The sequence below is a fragment of the Sinohyriopsis cumingii genome, unplaced genomic scaffold, assembly GCF_028554795.1.
Source record: "Sinohyriopsis cumingii isolate HCF-2022 unplaced genomic scaffold, ASM2855479v2 utg001176l, whole genome shotgun sequence".
NCBI classification, from domain to species: Eukaryota; Metazoa; Mollusca; class Bivalvia; order Unionida; family Unionidae; genus Sinohyriopsis; species Sinohyriopsis cumingii.
The window spans coordinates 2,087,346-2,109,576 of NW_028315968.1; the positions used below are offsets into that span (position 1 = coordinate 2,087,346).

Genomic DNA, 22,231 nt, shown 5'->3' on the forward strand with positions numbered 1-22,231 from the left:
AATACTACGTCATTTGGAAGCAGATTTCATCAATACGTTTTGTTCTTTAAATCATTTAATTTAATACCACATCAATTGGAATCTGAATTCATCATTTCATTTGTTGAGTTAAATCATTTCATTTCATACTACGTAATTTCATTTAATAATATGTCATTTGGAAGCAGATTTCATCAATCCGTTTTGTTCTTTAAATCATTTTATTTAATACCAGATCATTTGGAATTTAAATTCATGATTTCATTTGTTGAGTTAAATCATTTCATTTTAGACTACATCATTTTATTTAATAGCACGTCATTTGGAAGCATATATCATCATTCCGTTTTGTTCTTTAAATCATTTTATTTAATGCCAGATCATTTCATTTAACGCCATATCATTTGAAATCTGAATTCATTATTTCGTTTTTGGGGTTCAATCATTTCATTTCATGCTACATCATTTCATATCACACAACATCATTTGGAATCTGAATTCATCATTCCGTTTGATGGGTTAAATAATTTCATTTCACTCTACATCATTTCATTTAATACCACGTCATTTGAAATCTAAATGCATCATTCGGTTTTGTTCGTTAAATCATTTCATGTGACAACACATCATTTGGAATCTGGATTGATCATTTCATTTGCTAGGTTAAATCATTTGATTTCATACTAGATCATTTAATTAATGTAATTTTGGCGGCGACGGCTGCCCATACTCTTGACTGTATATTTTTGTCTGGTAGCTGTGCCGGTCCAATTGAAACATCATGTGACTCTTTTTGTTCAAAATGGAGGAGACCAGTGAATCTGAAGCTTTATTAGACAAAAAATTTTCAGTTAATTGCGAAGTAGATCACGTGGATGTTATAATGAAGACAGAGAAGAAAAGGGTACATTGTCTAAGTTTTATATATAAGTAGGAATGATTTCTTCGTACAGTGGGCATTTTAAGCAGGACATTCTTAGGTACGAATGACACGGTCCTGGTTTTGAGGCTTTTGCATTGGTTAAAAGTTTACGACTGCTGTATATAAATTCAGATTCGATTTTGACTTAAATGCGGTGCCATAGTGATAGGATAGTATGACCATTTTTTAAATAGATTTTTGTACCGTATTTATTCGTCAATTTGTAAAGAAACATCAGTAAACCAGGGTTCCAGCAGTCATGAAAATCCTAGAAACGTTTGTAAATTACAGAAAAGCATTGCAAGGGCCATAAAAAGTTTTGGAATTTTCACAAGTCATTCAGAGTTTTGGAAAAGTCATGGAATTTGGTTATTATGCATTATCTAGTCGCATTTTCGATGCAAAAGTTTTACGAACCTACCTGACTTGTACTCACGGCACTCAAAAGAGAATGGCTTATCGGATAGGATGAAGTATGCCCAGAGTCAGCTGTAAAATATGTTTTGTGTTAAATTTATGTGTTTGGTAAGTATTAGACGTCGTACATTAATGTAGTTTTACTCTTGAAATTGGTAAAAAGGTCTTGGAGAAGTTTTAGAAAAGTAATGGAATTACATTTTTTAAAGATTGCAGGAACCCTGGTTGTTGTTGTTGTTGTTGTTGTTGTATGGTTTAACACATTTTTCAGCACACGATAGGCTATATATGGTGGCCAGTATTAATGGTGGAGGAAGAACCCGGAAAGAACCACCAACCCTCGAGAAGCTGCTGGCAAGCTTTCTCACATACCCACATTGGTCAAATCCAAGACTCGAACCTATGCAGACAGAGGTGAGATGGCAGTGATCTGTAACGGAAAGCGCTTTAGACCACTCTGCCACTCGGGGCCCCAGGAACCCTGGTAAACACTTGCAAATTCTAGACATTAGTCAGTTACATTACAATGTAAAACTTTGACTATGATATTTATGATAGGGACAGGTCAATGACCTACTACTTAAGTGGTGTCATGATGTGTGTGTTAACATGTTTGACCCTTGAGATATAGGCCAAATAGGGCTTTACATATCTGAAGGGCTTGGTCAACAGATAGAGAGTGGGTGGGTGGGTGTTCCAACCTGTAACAATATAACACAATGGAAGACACAAATCTCCATCCCACAGTATTTCTAACACTGATAGTGTGTCCTATTTTCATTTCCTAATGGACAACCTATGCCAGTTGTAATTAAGAATATGAAAGTTTTCAAACCGTCATGAGACTTAATTTATTTCATTACATATTTGAGCTATTTTGACACTTTTTGGCCGATTTCAGATAGTACTGTACTGGAAGTTGCCATTAGCGTATGGATTGTCTTGTATTTTGCCATTTACCAAAAAGTAAGTTCAGAACAAGTTCATAAAATTCAACAATGAACAGATGCAGACAATATAAAGCGAAGAAATGGTTAAGGTGAATGTGTGTTTCGGATATTTAATGAAGCTTTAACAATATGAGTCCTGTTGCAATGATGTCTGCAGTTTTGCAGTTTATAGTGATATCTAACACTAGGGCATCATGCTGCAGACACGTAGCATCATGTCCCACCCAGTCACATTATCCTGACACTAGGTTGACCAGTCCTAATACTAACCATGATGAGTGCCAAACAAGGCAGATGCTGGTGCCATTTTTATAAGTCTTTGATATGACTTGGCTGAGGTTCAAACCCATGATCTCCCACAACTGAGGTTGACAGTCTAACCACTTAGGCCACCAGAGCAGTACATAGTTTGTTAAATAATTGAAAACGGACATGTGTTGAATTTTGTCCAATATGTCATGAATTGAATGAGATCTGCTGAGATGTTTAAAAAATTATCCAATTTTGATTATGGCTGATGCAAGATGGACATTAGGAAATGAAAAAAGGACACACTAGCAGCGTTGGAAATACAGAGGGTTGCGGACGCGTGTCTTACTTTGGTTATATTGTTTCAGGTTGGAAGGTAGCTGTGGGCAAGACTGAAAAATTGAGAAATAGAGGTTATGTTCGGCTCAGTGCTTTATTTTTTGCAAGTTCTGCGCTGCGATCACACTATAGTGTAAATATAAGCACCTTTATTTTGTATTTATATGTACTACATTCTTTAAGTCAAATATATAACTGCTCTGTTTCATTTCATCTATCAATCCTTAAGTTTATATGTACTATCAAAGTCTGTCATTTCCATCTAATAGTTCGTGTCAAAGTCAGTCTTGCATTTTCTCTTTTAAGAATGATGACGTGAATATACTATTTAAAGCAACTTTATAAAAGAGAAATGAATATTTACATTTAAACTTTGTCTACTTAAGTTACATTCTGTCACTTGGGAATGTACCCTGCCTTTGTTCTTAAGGTCCAGATTGTCCTACAGTACAAGGCGTGAAGTCTGATACTTATTATAGCTATGATGTTGGGTAGAGCTCCTCTGTGCCACCATCGGACAACTGCAGTCCAGGCAGCAATACAGTATGAGACATTTGTCCTGATATTGGTAATCGGCACAATGCACCTCTTGCTACTTACAAAAGTGACAACATGACAAGTGTTCTGCCTCAGAACTAGGGGTCACATTTTTATGGATATCTGACAAAGCTGGTAGCCCATATTGACACTGTTGCACAGATTAGTCTGATTGCTTTATTCATGCTGTCTAGTTGATTTGCATGACATTGAAAGACAAAATGATAATAAATGTATTGTGTGCACAATATTGATGGGTTGAATGAATTTTTAAAATGCAGAATCTTAGGAAGCAATTAGTGAGTTACAGCATTTAAACAATAAAATAAAATTTAACTGGTTATTTATTATTAGTTCATAACCTCTGCAATTCTGCCTTCAGATCTGACATCATGGCAGTATCCCTGTCATGTAAAAACTATTGGTCTCATAATTTGTATTAACATGCAAAGGGCAAAAAGATGTACTTTTCAACGATGAAGTTTGCATGTTATTTTAATTTCAACAATAAAATGGTCCACGTTATGTTTGTCGATAAGATCAGCTGACTCCATGGACATCTTTGTCAGAGTAAGGGTGAAGATGAAAGTAAGTACATTTTCAATTTCTTATGACATGTATGTTAAGTAACTAAAACATATAAGAATAACAAGCTCTCATTGACATCTATTTAGAGAGTGACCCCATCAGGGCATATTGTGCAGGATAATGAAATTGAAACCCAGCTGACTCAAGGTGACTTTACCATGCTGGACCTTGGCTTTTTGCCTTGCCATGTATACAAGCAGTGATTCATAAGCAATGGTGTCATTGTCATCAAGGTTAAGGTTTATACAACACACAGCAAATCATGGTTCTTGGCTTTGCTCAGGCTATAAAGTGGCCATGGGTCAATGGAAAAGAATTAGTGAGCATGTAGGTGCCCACCGCATCAATGATTTTTTATGGCAATGATCACTTTGTGGAGTTTATGGCCTGCAATGCTGAATTTATTATTCTACCTAAAGTAGCTACATTCCATCCAAAAATCCAGTTTTGGATAATATGTTTATGTCTCATATCCAGTTCTGACTTGCAGTACCTTCTTGTGATCATTTTTTCTCTTAAGACAGTTTATTTCTAATGTCTATTCTTCGTCATATTTGGTTCATGTACTGTTGGTAGCAATTATTGACTTTGGTGATGACTTAGAGACATGGTCCATCATTTAACACAACAGTGACCTACAACTGACTGAATGAGAGCAGATTCCATATTTATTTAATTTTAATGTCAATTTGGTATAATGTGTAGCTTCCACCTAGTCACAGACAATCGGTTTTTGGAAGCTGCTTCTTTAAAGTTCAAAAGCTTTGCTGAAGGGGCATGTACTGTGTGAAGTAAAATTAACAGCAACATGTCACACCGCTGCCATGACAGTTAAGTTTCACACCTGATTGACACAATAATTAAAAAGACAAATCAGCTTTTGCAGGGTGCTACCTATATTTATTTGTTGTGTACTGGGTCTTCTTGTATGCTGGGCCTACAAGAAAGACTTGAAGGATTTCTTTAGATGCTATGTCTACAAGTTTTGTTTTTAAATGTACTCTTGTGTGACAGAGTTAACTTATTACCTAAACATCTAACATTTTCAAATGCCTATCATGATTTGGAAATTCCACTGATTCACTTGCATTTATGAGGGGTCACTTTTTCAAGCTGCAGTTTCAGTTGAATTGGTGCCATTTTAGGCTGATACACTACCATGGGCAGTGTGCAGGATGGATAGGGGCCCCGAGTGGCCGAGTGGTCTAAAGCGCTCTCCGTTACGGATCACTGCCATCTCACCTCTGTCTGCTTGGGTTCAAGTCTCGGATTCAGCCAATATGGGTATGTGAGAAAGCTTGCCAGTAGCTTCTTGTGGGTCGGTGGTTCTTTCCAGGGTTTTCCCAAGTTCTTCCTCCACCATTAATACTGGCTGCCATGTATAGCCTATCATGTGCTGAAAAATGGCGTTAAACCCTACAACAACAACAAAAAGCAGGATGGATAAAATTGATGCAGTACAAGCTAAAATTCCAAGTCACTTTCCTTTCCAGTCAGGAGGCCAACTGTTTTAGGGACTGCATAGGTGCTGTACATTTGGAACTTCTCTTAAATCTATTTTCAAAAAGTGAATATTGACTTTATTAGCTTCAGGCTAGCAGACTATCATTAATTTCGAGCCATGTGTCCAATTTTAAGTTTATATGTATTAATCCAGCCACAAACACTTGCACCTTCAATTGATATTATCTCTGAGAGCTAGTATGTCCTGTCAGACCAATAATTTTACAGTTGAAAGATGACCCCTTCTGCCAAAATATTATGGTCTCTCAAGATATGCCATCTCTAATAACAGGATATAACACTATATAATAAATAAATCTGTGCATTGAGAACAAGGTCTCTCAAGACAGGTTTTTCACATAAGTGGTCTTTCAAGACAGGTTTTACTGTAATAATTTCAGTAGTCCAATGGCTAGTATATATTCAGTTGTTTCCGGTCAGTGTTTAAAGGAAAAGTGAAGATTTAACAGAACCACTAAATTTGTCTCGATCTACTATTTATTCCAGCTACAGAGTGATATATATTAAATTCCAGATCTATGTTATCTTTGCATTTCATATGCAAGTATCCATTGTATGATAAACATTTTGAAATTTCCTGATACATGTGAGTAAATTTGTTAAGATCATTGTTTTAAAGTGTACAGATACCAAGAACTAGAAGACAGTTTGATACCAGTATATCTGTTTGTTGCTCAACCTCCAATATCTTGATTTATTTATTCATGTACTGATGAACTTGAATATGATAAACTACAAAATATCGTTTATATCAAATATCAGTTTTAACAGCTATTCCTGTTTACTGAAAATGAGTATTTTTCATGACCAGAGTTGTGAAAAAAAGGTAACAAAATGTAACTGAAAACTAACTGAAATTTTTTAAACACTATTAATTAAGGTAGAGGATATTGAGATCTGCACCCATTGGATGGTACAGCAATCAAAATGACACTAATCTAGAAAGTTATGTGATAATTGATTTTTGAAGTCCATGAATGGCCTGATTTATCTATTAACTGATTCAAATCAATATTATGAAGCAATTTTATATGCAGTGAGAAAAAAAGATTTTTTCCAGTAACACTCAATTGAAGGAATGTAATGCATCTGCCTATTACCAAAAGCTTAATTTCTGAGAAAAATAAAATTATTTTAATCTGAGTTTTCCTCCATGATTTTTGTGGCTTAGATTTTAAATATGCACATCCTGCCTGATATCCCTTCATTGTTACAATGGCATGACAAGTGGTAAATGACTAAACACTTAAGTCCCACAATGGTACCCAATTTATTTTAAACACACAGTGGTTTCAAGTCAAGGGCAAAAGCTTATTGTATAACTCTTGTTATAAGATGTTCGTAAGTGAAATAATCTCTCTCTCTCTCTCTCTCTCTCTCTCTCTCTCTCCATTTTAAACAACAAAATATCTGAATCCCATGAGGGCATCCATATTTCATTTTAGCTATACAATTTAATCTATTCAGTTCAGTTCATTCCATTCATTCTTCTTGTCTATTTTCCATGTTTCTATATGAATATCATAAGCTTTTATTTTTTGATGTTTGTACATCTGTACATCCATCTGTTTCCAATTTAATTTCTTTACAATAACTTAAGTTGTCAAACAATATGGTTCCAGACCTTTTGAATGGCTTGCACATGGATTAGTAATTGAATTTGAGCAGAATGTTCAAAGGTCAAGGTCACTGAAGTAAAGAATAATAATGGCTTGTGCACAATAATTCTAGTTCTACCTGACAGATCTGGACCACACTTTGTGGATGGAAGGCTCTTAGGACAGGCATGTACAACCTTTTGCTCACTGGTCAAATCCACCTTCAGCCACTTTTTTGTCATGTTAACTGCAAACTGTACAGACCCAGATCTGCCATTGCATAATGCTCAGGTAGATATGGGTCTATGCAGTTTGTTAGGAATAATCAATAAAACAAACAACATGTAGCCACTTTATGCTATTGCAGGTCAGGATCTTTATAGTTGGCTGTTTGACTCGACTTGTGAGTGTATAGTCTAGCACTAAATTTAAGTGATAAAAAATGTATGAAGTGATAAAATTGAATCTGATTTAGTAGAATGGGTTTCATAATGATAACCTCCGTATAAGAGTGTCATTATAGTGAGGGATCACTGTATTATGACCATTTTTAGTCTTTGGGAATTAAGTAGGTCAAGTTCATAACTGCACATTTTGCATTTAAAAGGACTTTGACACAAATAACATAATGTACATATGTTTATATGCATATAGCTCACAGGGGGCTGCATGGTCTAAGACTCTTGCCTTTATAGATCACTTATGTCTCTCCTATGTGGGTTTGTGTCGCATGCTTAGCCAGTGTGGGTGTATGAGAAAGTTGTACAATAAGTAGGTCATTGGCTTTTCCTATGGTTTTCCCAGGTTTGTCGTCAACTAGGTATAATGGCCACCATGATAGCCAGTCATATACTGAAAAAGATGGTTTCAAACCAACAACAACAATGTACATCTCAGAAGTATGTTAATGCTTAATGTAGTCTGCTTTTAGTAAAATCAGTGTCAACTTGAAATGTCATGATCATTATTTATATTATGATGTCATTATGATGGCATCACTTCTTACCTTGGTGTATCTTAGGATTGTGATGTCATCATGATGGCATCACTTCTTACCTTGGTGTATCTTAGGATTGTGATGTCATCATGATGGCATCACTTCTTACCTTGGTGTATCTTAGGATTGTGATGTCATCATGATGGCATCATTTCTTACCTTGGTGTATCTTAGGATTGTGATGTCATCATGATGGCATCATTTCTTACCTTGGTGTATCTTAGGATTGTGATGTCATCATGATGGCATCACTTCTTACCTTGATGTATCTTAGGACTGTGACTTTTTTGAAAGATGGGATGTAAACATAAACTGGTTTTTTAATTTTATCCCTTATTAAGTATTGCATAGAAAAGTGGTTATTTAATTTTATCCCTTATTAAGTATTGCATAGAAAAGTGGTTATTTAATTTTATCCCTTATTAAGTATTGCATAGAAAAGTGGTTATTTAATTTTATCCCTTATTAAGTATGGCATAGAAAAGTGGTTATTTAATTTTATCCCCTATTAAGTATTGCATAGAAAAGTGGTTATTTAATTTTGTCCCTTATTAAGTATTGCATAGAAAAGTGGTTATTTAATTTTGTCCCTTATTAAGTATTGCATAGAAAAGTGGTTATTTAATTTTATCCCTTATTAAGTATTGCATAGAAAAGTGGTTATTTAATTTTATCCCTTATTAAGTATTGCATAGAAAAGTGGTTATTTAATTTTATCCCTTATTAAGTATTGCATAGAAAAGTGGTTATTTAATTTTATCCCTTATTAAGTATTGCATAGAAAAGTGGTTATTTAATTTTATCCCCTATTAAGTATTGCATATAAAAGTGGTTATTTAATTTTGTCCCTTATTAAGTATTGCATAGAAAAGTGGTTATTTAATTTTGTCCCTTATTAAGTATTGCATAGAAAAGTGGTTATTTAATTTTATCCCTTATTAAGTATTGCATAGAAAAGTGGTTATTTAATTTTATCCCTTATTAAGTATTGCATAGAAAAGTGGTTATTTAATTTTATCCCCTATTAAGTATTGCATAGAAAAGTGGTTATTTAATTTTATCCCTTATTAAGTATTGCATAGAAAAGTGGTTATTTAATTTTATCCCCTATTAAGTATTGCATATAAAAGTGGTTATTTAATTTTATCCCTTATTAAGTATTGCATAGAAAAGTGGTTATTTAATTTTGTCCCTTATTAAGTATTGCATAGAAAAGTGGTTATTTAATTTTATCCCTTATTAAGTATTGCATAGAAAAGTGGTTATTTAATTTTATCCCTTATTAAGTATTGCATAGAAAAGTGGTTATTTAATTTCATCCCCTATTAAGTATTGCATAGAAAAGTGGTTATTTAATTTTGTCCCTTATTAAGTATTGCATAGAAAAGTGGTTATTTAATTTTGTCCCTTATTAAGTATTGCATAGAAAAGTGGTTATTTAATTTTATCCCTTATTAAGTATTGCATAGAAAAGTGGTTATTTAATTTCATCCCCTATTAAGTATTGCATATAAAAGTGGTTATTTAATTTTGTCCCTTATTAAGTATTGCATAGAAAAGTGGTTATTTAATTTTGTCCCTTATTAAGTATTGCATAGAAAAGTGGTTATTTAATTTTGTCCCTTATTAAGTATTGCATAGAAAAGTGGTTATTTAATTTTGTCCCTTATTAAGTATTGCATAGAAAAGTGGTTATTTAATTTTATCCCTTATTAAGTATTGCATAGAAAAGTGGTTATTTAATTTTGTCCCTTATTAAGTATTGCATAGAAAAGTGGTTATTTAATTTTGTCCCTTATTAAGTATTGCATAGAAAAGTGGTTATTTAATTTTGTCCCTTATTAAGTATTGCATAGAAAAGTGGTTATTTAATTTTATCCCTTATTAAGTATTGCATAGAAAAGTGGTTATTTAATTTTGTCCCTTATTAAGTATTTCATAGAAAAGTGGTTATTTAATTTTACTAATAGCAATAACAATTATAAAATCAATTAAAAGCATTAAAAACTTTTGGAAAATCTTTTTCAGTTTACTACCTACAAGTACCATTAATTGGCTACAGGGGCTTTTGGTTGCAGAAAATGAATGTGATCTCAATAATTGTTTTGTATATAAAGTAATCACCAACTTATAAAGCCTGATCTATATGCATTTTGATAATTGTCTTGTACATACAATAATCACACACCTGCATATCATTTTTCCATTTGTATTTGATAAGAGGAGTCTCTGATCTTCAACCTTTGCAAATATGAAAAAATTTGTTAATGACTCAACTGTTATTTTACTGATTATCATTGAGGGGATACTTTTTTCCCATACTTTTTCTTTGTAATTACTTTGGGATAGATATTCATTAAAGAATGTGACAAGAAAATGCATAAATATTTAAGTGATTTTTAATTAGTGAAATGAAAAACTATATAAAAATAAAAATTGTTTAAAAGTTAATTATTCCAGTATTTTACAAGTGATCACCTGAAGGCTGTCCTTTATGAGTAGGTCTGTTTTACATTGAAATACCCTCTAATTAAGGTTTTACCTGAATCCGATTCTGTTTATCAAATCTAATGATAAAATTAATCCTTATATTTCAGGACTTTACTGCAAACCTTGCCCTGGCCATTCTTGCCTGTATCCTTGGATCATCGTTTCAGTTTGGTTACAACACTGGGGTTGTGAATGCACCAGCAAAGGTAAATTGGTTCATCAGAGCTGTTTAAAACTCTAAAAATGAGACATGAGCACTTTTAAAAAAAGGAATAAAAAAAATCACAAAATGATGATTGGACATACAGTATTGCATGTACAGTTGTTTATTTTACAATGAATTAGCATTGGGGTGGAAAGGAAAATCGTGGGTCAGGATGAATTATCTCATACAGCATGCATTCTCATAAAGCTATGTTGCTGAGAATGGACATGGTCACCTGTTACAAATCTCCATGTGCTAAAAAATACATTGCAAAATAGATGCAAGTAGCAAGTATAGCTGAATCCTTTGGTTTATATTATATGCTGCCACAACTAGGAAGTTTTTGTTTTGTAAGACAAGTCATTCCGTGATTGCACTTTACTTGATAAATTATATTAAATGGTAATTAAATTGTCTCATTGTTCGAGCTCCATAAGCAATTTAATTATGATATCAAAAGTAACAATTTTTTAATACATTTTTGATTATTAAAATTTTAATATATTTCAAAAAAACTTGATAAAATCTTTGCATGTAAAGTTGACAAAATTGATATTTGCTCATCACAGGAAAACTTGAAAGCAAACCTGATTGAAGTCTATTGATTGGAGTCTATTGAAAGTGCTGCTAATTGTAATAAAAGTATCTTTGGAAATGTATGTATTAATCATATGAGAGAGAGAGAGAGAGAGAGAGAGAGAGAGAGAGAGAGAGAGAGAGAGATGGGGGAGGAAGAGGAAGAGCAGTTACTTAAACTGATTTTCACTATTTTTATTTAACCATGATTGAAAGGGGACAAATTTAACCATAAGAAAGAAGGAGGGAAGAAAAAAGAATGGAAAATCAGGGGATAAATGATTGAGTAGATACAGTCTTACCAACAAAGAATACAGTACTAATGATTTCGCTATCAGCTACACTTAAAATGAAAGTACAATTTGTTAATATTTTCATTTAATGACAGTTGGAAGAACATGAAATGAAATGAGAATCAAGGAGAGAATAAACAGCAAAAATTAGGAATGAAAGATTGGGGACTAAATGATTAGGTTTGTGTAGTCTAAACATCATGGAAACAGAATATCCAGAACTAATAATTTCACTATCGGCTATCCATCAAATAATAATATAGTACAATGAATTATAGCACTGCTCATGAAAACATGCAAATCTATTGTTATAAAGTCATAATAGATGCATTTTTTTCTAATAAAACCTATATAAACAATGGCAGGTATTGGATAAGGAAGTCCCATATGCAGCAGCTATGGAAAAATGTGATGTATGATTTTTTAGAGTTCAATATGGTTCTCTTCATGGGCATATTAAAGTGCCATTGTTAATGAAGATGTTCTTAACTATTATTGTAAGATAATATATTTAAATGGATTCGAACAGGAACTCCATATATTTAATTCACAACATGTGGGAGAGAGTGATGACAATACTTTGTGTGCAGGACAGACAATGTATAGCTGATTATTTTCATTAAAATTTTGCAAAAACCTACATAAAACAATCTGGATATCAAATGAGGAAGTGTTTATTGTGAATTGTACAAAATGAAATTCACACTACAGTAAGCAGTGAAGACGGATATTTGAGATAAATGTATCTTTTAATCCAACATGACATATATTTGAGATAAATGTATCTCATAATCCAACATCACAGATATTTGAGATAAACATGTGTATCTCATGTTCCAACATCACTGATATTTGAGTTAAATGTATCTCATAATCCAACATCACAGATCATGATGAAAATTCAGGGAGCCAACTATAATCAATGGTGAGAAGAGTTTCCTTTTTCTTCGTCAAACAATAAATATTTAAAAAATCTTATATCAGAGATGGCAACACACTCATGACACAGAGAGAAAGAGAGAGAGATATAAGTCTTTGAATAATAATGATTTTCAACTTTGTTACTCTTTTCAATAATATTTATTTTATGCTTTTCATGGAAAATATCAAATTTCTAATACTAATTACATGGCTTTAATCGATATGGTTCAGATGATGGTGCAAGTGAGATGGATGTGTGTAACTTTAATGGCATCTTTTCTGAGCCAGGATCTGAAAGTATCATCTTTTGATTATAATTTTATAAATATTTTCAAATGGTGATGATATTGGCTACTTACTGCATTTCATGTAATTGTTCACACATTCAAAAAATTATTTTTTTAAGTTATGATAAATAGTAAATAAAAAAAATAATTTGAAATCTAATGGTCTTGACATTGGTTACCTACTATATTTCATGTAATTTTTCATAGATGCAAAATAAATATATTTTTTTAGTTAGGAAAAAGGGAGAATAATAAAACTAATTATAAATTTAAGGAAGTAGCCATGTACAAATAAAAACAAAGACCCAGACAGTGAGGACTCGAGAATTTCTAAATGATCAGAAATTTTAAATTCACATGATTGATCATAACTTTTAACTTGAATGCTCCTATGTGAGCATTGTTTCTTTTCACCATATTGGTGAAACTACAAAAGTTTAGCATATGTGAGAAAGCTTGCCAGTAGCTTCTCGTGGGTCGGTGGTTTTTCCCCAGGATTTTCCCGGGTTCTTCCTCCACCATTAATACTGGCCGCCATGTATAGCCTATCATGTGCTGAAAAATGGCGTTAAACCCTATAACAACAACAACAACAACAGTTTAGCAATTCATTATGTATGATATCCAAGTGACTGGTAACTTGCCAAACACTATCAAATTGGAAACTTGTGGTATTATTTATGTGGAGACTGACATTGAGCACAGACACAGTCAATGACACTGTGGTAATAAAGTCAGCGCAATCTCATCAGAATAGTGCTGCAAAATGATACCCATGGATTTATTAAATTTGCTATATGCCCCATTTATAATATGTCCCATACTATGCATAAAAATGCCTTGATACAAGCAAGACAGGATTTGATTTCATACCATCCTCATGCCATTTTGTTTAGTGTTCAAGCAAAAGAAGAATACAAATAAAATTATAAATAGAAATTATAAAAATTACACCATGCTGCTTCTATTTCGAAGATATTTAATTTTCATTTAAATATTTATAATATTTATATAAATATTGTTAATTATGTTGAAGTCATATAGTAAGTAACACGTGCAAAAAATTAATCAAAAATAAATCTGTTGATTGGTACTTCATGTTAATTGCCTTAAGAGTTAGACCTGCAAAATATAATGTGTGCTGTTTATAGAAAAGATGATTTAATATTAGGACCCACATGGTTTTTAAAGCTAGAATAGGATCTTAAAATTAAAGATGTGAGCATATGTCAAGATAAATTCACATAAGTTTTCAGTATCATTTGTATTTTTAAAAAAAGGCAAATAATCATTCAGATGGAACATACAGACTAGTTTATTAAATTCTCATTGTTCCTTCATTGTCATTCGTAGGGAGCTTTAATTTCTAAAAGATAAAGCTAATGTGTCCAGAAATCACATCACTGTGAAAAGATCACTAACTGACTTGTATAAATGGAGACTTATTTATTTTGATTTTGATCAATATTTGCCAGCCTGAAGACACTAAATGTTGTAAACATGCTGTATTAAAAAGGGCAGCCTGGTGGCTCAAAATTCTGTTGACAGATTCAGAATTTTTATTTTGAAATATTCCAATCAAAAGTTTGTAAATCTTTCTTGCCAGAACTTTATTTTTGTATCAGAATTTTACTTTTTTTTGCCACGTGGTGGTTTTTTCAATATAGCTTAAGTTTCTCATCATCTACAGTTGCCTAGCTTTGTAGAAGATTTCTTTATGGTATAAGGAAGAATCTTATGAATTTCATAGGCCAAAGGTCAAAAGTCAAAGTCATAGTGACTGGTTGTTGTTGTTGTGGGGTTTAATGCCATTTTTCAGCACACGATAGGCTATACATGGCAGCCAGTATTAATGGTGGAAGAAGAACCCGGAAAACCCTGGAAAGAACCACTGACCCACGAGAAGCTACTGGCAAGCTTTCTCACATGCCCACATTGGCTGAATCTTAGACTCGAACCGCCGCAGACAGAGGTGAGATGGCAGTGATCCGTAATGAAGAGCGCTTTAGACCACTTGGCCATAGTGACTGGAGAAAGAGAAATAATTTTGTATTGTGTATATGGTTGAATATAGGAATTAGACTGGACTGCATACTTTTCATATGAGGCCTCAGCTGTTGTGGCTAATCAAGGTAATTAATCATGCATGAAATATGCTTCTAATAATAGCTGTCTCTCAAGATTACTCAAAGCTTTTAACTTTCACACCGTATAATGTGGCTTCTGTGGGAGGACAATGAAGCAGATTTTAATTAAATTATTTTGGGGGTTTTAAAAAAGGAAGGAAAAACATCATCATGGGTATTCTTTAATTCTTAATTCTTTATCGTACCTCTGCTTTGGCATGATATAACAAATGTTTTTTTTTAAATATTGGTTGGTGTATTTTATTGCCTGACAAAGTGTGTATTTATATATGTGGTTTAATGGCAGGTAAGCTCAGTAGTGGCTATGTAATGCTGATTGATTGAAAGTTTGCTTGAAAAATAACAAACTGCAAAAGGAAACTTTAGTAAATTAGCCAAAACTTCTAACAAGATAACTTTACTATGAATTTATTTTTCTGCATGGTGATTGATGTCTTACTGGAGCGATTTACATGCTTCATAGAGGTAATTTTTGTAATTGTGATTACCCTCAAGCTTTTGTTTTACCTTTCCTTTTCATAGGTAATCAAATCTTTTTATAATGAGACCTGTCAGAATAGAACTGGTGCCAGTATGCCAGACAGCACTTTGACAGTTTTGTGGGCAATCACAGTGTCAATTTTTGCAGTTGGAGGCATGTTTGGAGGTGTCAGTGCTGGCTATTGGGCAAACAGATTTGGAAGGTTAGTTTGATGAACATAATCATTGAATTGGGAGTCCCATAACTTTATGTGTCAGGGCATTTTTTTATGACTCCCACCACAGTTTTGAGAGTTCCAAACTTTGCTCATGCTTTTTTCACACCTTTTTTTGTCTTTTTAAATATTGTGCTATTCCAGTCCTAAATCAGAATGTGTTAGCCTGTTGTCTGATATCCTTCCGTCCATTCACAAATATTTGTTAAGCTACTTCTTCAGAACTAGTTAGAAACTTGCTATGAAACTTTACACACACATTCATCCCAGTGTCTAGTTGGTCCTGAATGAAAATGCTCAGACATCTAATATGGTCACCATATTGGCCATCTTGAAAATCTTGTTTGTCTCTACTTCTCCTGAACGGAAAATGATATCAGCATGTGTTTTTAATAAAAGACTCGTTATAGTGTCTAGTTGGTACTCCAAATGAAAATGAGGTTGATCTGATTTCCATTAGGGCCACCACAGAAGCCATTCTTGAAAACCTTATCATCATGTCTCCTTTTGACTGGAAAGTCACATCAACTAGTAAGCCGCATCAGAAGAGTCCTTATGAGGTATGTTTGGTCCTGAATAAAATGGTGCCAATATGACCACCACAGCAGCCATCTTGAAAATCTTTTCATCACTTTTTCTTCAGAATGGAAAGTCATACTGATGTGGTGTTTTTATCAAAAGATTTCATATTATGTTTGGTTGGTCCGAAGTGAACATGGTGCTGATCAATACAGTTACCACAATGCCTATTTTGAAAATTGAATTGCTACTTTTCCTATATGTATGGTCATATCGGAGGTTTTCACCAAATGACTTCTTTCAATATTGAGTTTTACATTAAATGGAAATTCTGACGTTCCGACATCCAATTTAGCTACTGTCAATAGAATCTTGTTATTGCAACTCTTCTTTAGTGGAAAGATACATTAATGTTGCAGTCCAGTAGAAATTTTTTGATATTTTGTTTGTTTTAACTTAAAATGGTACCAATCAGCTTTCAATATGGCTGCTATTCTTTTGAAAATTATGAAATTTTATTATCAGTACTCCTTTTGAATGGATGGTCATGTTGACATGGGGTTCTCATATTTTGTTTACTTGATGCAGATCTTACGACCAATATAGCTACCACAGCTGCAAATTTGAATGTCTTTTTCAAATATGTTATCAGATCATAATACCTTCACACAATACCTCAGGAGAACTACTACTACCTCGCAGATGCAGCCCTCCCAGGTTAGAACTTTTTAGGTAAAGAGCTAAAGGTTATCTGCCCACTTCGGTGGCAGTTAGAGTAATCTCCCCTTGATACAGTAGTTGGCACCAAATCAGACAGAGAGGCCTCAGAATCCACATACAAACATTTTGGAAGCTTTCTACCTTTAACCAAGTTGGGGAGTGTTCTCTTAAAATGGAAGTTTACTCCAACTTTAATTTTTCTGTTCTTTCTTTCTTCAGTAGAGTCTGGCATTTCAGTGTCATCACTTTGACACCCTCACAACACTTATTCACCCTTGCTACATACCAACATGGGTTGTGATGATGTCCATTCACATTGCTATAGCTGTATATAAATAGGCGCAGGTCTGTTGATGAATAAACCTCATATAATATTGCTGAATAATTTCCGCTCCATGGGTTAATTGGTTAAATGAAATTATCATGACACTGTAATGACCCACATGCAAGTCAGCTTGTTTTCTCTGCTTATACAAATCCACATGATATTTTGACATCTGTTTTGGCAGTTTTATAATGAAGTGATCTTGAAATAAAAATTATTTGTAGTGGTCTTTCTGCGAGCAGTATAGTTTCTTTTTCAAATACATTCCCCTATCACATTAATTTTAGGAATATAAACCCTACTACCTCCTGAATCCAGCCCTCCCAATGATGAAAATTCATCTTTCTTTCCAAGATAAACAGACAAAGGGTAATAACTCTTGCTCATTACCTCCCCTTGTCACACAGCAGGTACCAGTTTAATGCTTTCACTGTGAACTGAACAGACATTGTTTACTTCACTTCCCCAAAACCAGTTGGATTCATGCTATATTCAGCCATATATTAAGATTACATTTTTTTTCAGACTGATTACTTCATTTCTTAAATTTCAACCATATTTATGTGAAATTTCTTCACATGTGTGGACTTAGTCTCTACATTCTCTGAACGCATGGTTCTCATGGCTATATTGTAATAGAAAGATGTATGTTTGAGCATGCTATTTATTTAACAACCCTAGCATAGCAGGTGTCTCTGACATTGTTAATGTTGTTAACTATTACTATTATTATTTTTTTTCTTTTCCTTAATTCCTTGCCTTTTCAGAACATAACAATGATGATGAAGTGTACAAAATGGCAAAAATTCAAGGACATTGAGGATTCACATGATCCATGCATCCCCTGTGCCAAGTGTACAGCTACATATATCATGTGTGTTGATTGGTCTGATAGTACATGGTTGACAGTACTAAGGAAACGTTCAAGGAACAAGGAGCGATGGAGAAAATCAAAGTCTGAAAGTATTGTTGTATTGAGTGTCCTAATACAGAGTCTGTGACCAGTTTGATGACATCCCCAAAATTAAGGAAGAAATGTTGAACGTTACCTGCTGCTACTGTTACTTCAGGAGGATTGGAAGGAGCTGCAACTTCTTCACCGTCACTGTAGTTACAAGTGCATCATTTGGTACAACAGGCAACAACAGAGCTGATTAGTTTGGGCCAACTCTTTCCCATCCTGGCATCATCTCTCCTAGCCAAGGATTTCAATGCAATGGGGGAAGAATTTCCACCCAATTCTATGCAGCCTAGTGGGCATAACTCTGAGCATGGCATAACTCTGAGCATGGCACAACTCTGATCATGGCCTTCGGGCATGTAAGACCAGGTGCATATTGTTTATCAATGAGCATACTGCCTAGCCATACCTCAGTTTGATGCCATACCAGTTACCAACTGCACCGTCCAGCCATCTGCCCACGATCCATATCGTTCAGTGACCATATCGTTTCCATGCTGTAGCATACCTTCCTCATCAAGTAAAACCATGGAATGTTGAATTGATCAAGGATCCTATATCCATCCATTCATATAGTTTTACCTCTTCTCTGGTAATGCCACCATCTACACTACCAGCCATACGACCAACTCCAGTATCCAACAGATTTTTATTTAGACAGGCTGTCCATACTGGTCCGACAACTACATCCTTCAGATATGGCTATTTACTTATGGCTTACCCACAGGGTATGCATTATACGGATGTAGATCTTGATTACAACCAGGATTACCCACACACTGAGAGTAGGGATAAACCTAATGCAAGCTCACACTCAGATCCCACCATGGAGAGGACTGAGTATAGCTTTAAAGCAGCTATAGAAGAAATTTATTTCATTTTATCACTGCCAATTTCTTGCTGATTTATGGTGAATGGTGAAGGCTTCCACCAATTTGGATAATGTGCAATGGGGTGCATGCTAATGCTTTACCTCTCTCAGGCCTCATCATGCACTGTCACTGTGAACCACTCCCTTCAGTCTTTGGTCTCAAGATAGAGGAAGTACAGAGACAGGCAACCCAGGAACTGCCCCTCCATCTTTCTACACAACAATCACGTTATAGATCATCACCCACTCTCCCTTAGAAATGTGATGACAGGGGATGAGTGGATACAGGATCTTTCACTTCTCAACCCAGAAAAACAACCACAATCGCAACCTACACATGGAGACAATCTGTTGGTAAGTCACAGAGGCAGTCATTGTGGAGATAGGAAACCAAATTTCTCTACCCCCAAGCCTCCACTCTCACAGACAACTATCTGGGAAGTACCAGACTCTTGTTTTTCAAACAACATTGGATTGATCTCTTCCTACAAGATGAGTGGGTGATCCAATTTGTATCAGAGGGACTTCATATCTCATTTTGCTACCCCCTCCTCTTTTGTCCTCTCCATTCCTGTTAGAAGTGCCATCTGACTTGGTAAAGAGTTCACCTTACAACAAGAGATCAGGACATTTATCAAGAAGCAAATGGTGGAGTTTGTTCAGAATCCACAATCTTCAGGGCTTTTTCTGGTTAGAAAGGCCAAAGCAAACTCAGACCAATCATTGATCACAGTCATTTAAATCATTTTATCCGTACACCAAAAATTAAGATGGAGACAGCAAGATCAGTCTGCCTTTTCATCCATTCATACGAATTTGTGATCATTCTTAATCTGACATGTACATATTTTCACATTCCCATCCATTCGCTGTGACAGAAATTCCTACTGGTCATTTACTGAAGAACTTGTTATTCGTTTCATGCTCTCCCTTTCAGCTTAAACATATCATTGAACCTTTACAAAACTAATCAAATCCATCTTCTTTCTATTCTGTACAACATAATCTACTTCCACTGCAGCATATTTGGATGACATTCTCCAAAGACATATTGTAAGTTCGATCTTTATGCATCAAACAGTTCATCAATCTCTGGGTGTGGAAGTTTTCACCCACTGGAACTGGGTATGTCCTCCCCACCCTCAGGTGGTCTGAATCAGTGATCTTGCAGAGTCAGGAATACCACTCAAACAGCCACCACCTGATGTGACAGCATATACATGCATAAGTTCCTGGGGTGGGGAGCCCATCTGTTCCTGGACTTCAACACTGCCATGGACCAATGGAGTCCGGTGGATGTAGGTCTCCATGTCAATCTCATGGAGATGAATGCCATCTTCAAAGCCTTTCAGTTTTAGAGCAACCATCTTCATAACAATTTTGTACTCATTATGGCAGACTACTCAGTGGTAGTGATGTATCTCTTCAAATAGGGTGTTACCAAATCACCTAAACTCTGCATTATGGTCTGAGAATTTCGCTGTTGGTGTGCAGAATACAATATTGACATCCAGATCAGACAAGTTCCCAGCAGACTTGATTTCTTGGCCATTTCTTTGTCAAGGAGAGGACATATTCTTCATACAAAATTGGTCCTCCACCCGTCAGTCTTGCATTAGATTTTCCAGCTATGGGGCATCCAATGATTGATCTTTTTGCAAACAGGTAGAATCACAAACTGCCCCTTTGTTTCCCCAGTACCAAATCCCAAGGCTTGGTCCATCAGTGCTCGTTCTCTCATTTGGGAGGGTATGTGGGCCTTTGCCTATCCCTCAACGATCTTAGTTCCAAAAGTTATACAGAAATAAATGCACAGTGATTCACATTGCTCCTCTCTGCTAGGACAAACCCTGGATCAGCAATCTTCCCGATCTAGTGATAGATCTATCCAGGAAGATTCTGGCCAAGCCAAATCATCTCAAACAGCCTTAGACCCACATGTTCCATCCTTGCCCAGAATTCTTTCTCCTTCACGTTTGACTCGTGTCAGAACAGCCTTTGGGTAAAACAATTCAACCCTTCAGTCATGAAATGAATTGCACAGGCTAGACAGCCCTCCATTTTAAAGGCCTATGAATGGAAGTGATGCATTTTCAGGGATTGGCACAAAGTCAGAAATATTGTCCCTTTCAGCACCTTTCACACAAGTAGCTAACTTTTTCCTTGGGCTGTTTAAGGAGAAAAGTTGGCTCTGTTTACTATTAAAGCTATCATTCTATGATATATGACACATTCCGCCATACCATTTTATGATATCAAACGCATTCTGTCATACCATTCTGTTATCAGACACATTCTGTCATACCATTCTATGATATTAGACACATTCCGTCATACCATTATATGATATCAGACACATTCTGTCATACCATTCTGTGATATTAGACACGTTCTGTCATACCATTCTATGATATCAGACACATTCTGTCATGCCATTCTATGATATTGGACACATTCTGTCATACCATTATGTGATATTGGACACATTTCATCATGCCATTCTATGATATCAGACACATTCCGTCATACCATTCTGTGATATTGGGCATATTTAGTCATGCCATAGTATGTTATCAGACACATTCCGTCATGCCATTCTGTGATATCAGACACATTCCGTCAGGTCATTCTATGATATCAGACAAATTCTGTCATGCCATTCTATATCGGACACATTCTCTCATACCATTCTATGATATTGGACACATTCCGTCATGCCATTCTATGATATCAGACACATTTCATTATACCATTCTATGATATCGGACAAATTCTGTCATACCATTCTTTGATATCTGACACATTCCGTCATACCATTCTATGATATCGAACAAATAATGTCATACCATTCTATGATATTGGACACATTCCATCATCATGTCAGGGAGGATATTGGTAATAATAAGAAAGATCTCTCTGATTAGTTTTCCAAATTTGACTTACATAGGTCTAAATTACTCACCTTGTTCCCTAAGTGGAATCTTTACAGGGTTCTGACTTGACTGAATTTAAACAACAAAGTTTAAGCCTTTAGCCGGGACTTCTTTGAAGTTCCTTCCACACAAAACCTGTTTCCTGATAGTGTTAGCTTCAGCATTCTGAGTCCTTTAATTACATGTTG

At 34.8% G+C, this 22,231-nt stretch overlaps 1 protein-coding gene across 1 annotated transcript in view; it reads left to right on the forward strand.

Moving 5' to 3' along the window:
- Positions 1 to 784: 784 nt before the first annotated feature.
- The window catches only part of LOC149772766 (solute carrier family 2, facilitated glucose transporter member 1-like), a 61,223-nt gene continuing 39,776 nt past the window's right edge, over positions 785 to 22,231 (forward strand). Inside the window, exons 1-3 of the mRNA XM_089947336.1 lie at positions 785 to 883; positions 10,698 to 10,796; positions 15,542 to 15,702. Coding sequence (XP_089803462.1) covers positions 863 to 883; positions 10,698 to 10,796; positions 15,542 to 15,702 — 281 coding nt within the window. The 5' untranslated portion in view covers positions 785 to 862. The remainder of the gene's footprint in view (positions 884 to 10,697; positions 10,797 to 15,541; positions 15,703 to 22,231) is intronic.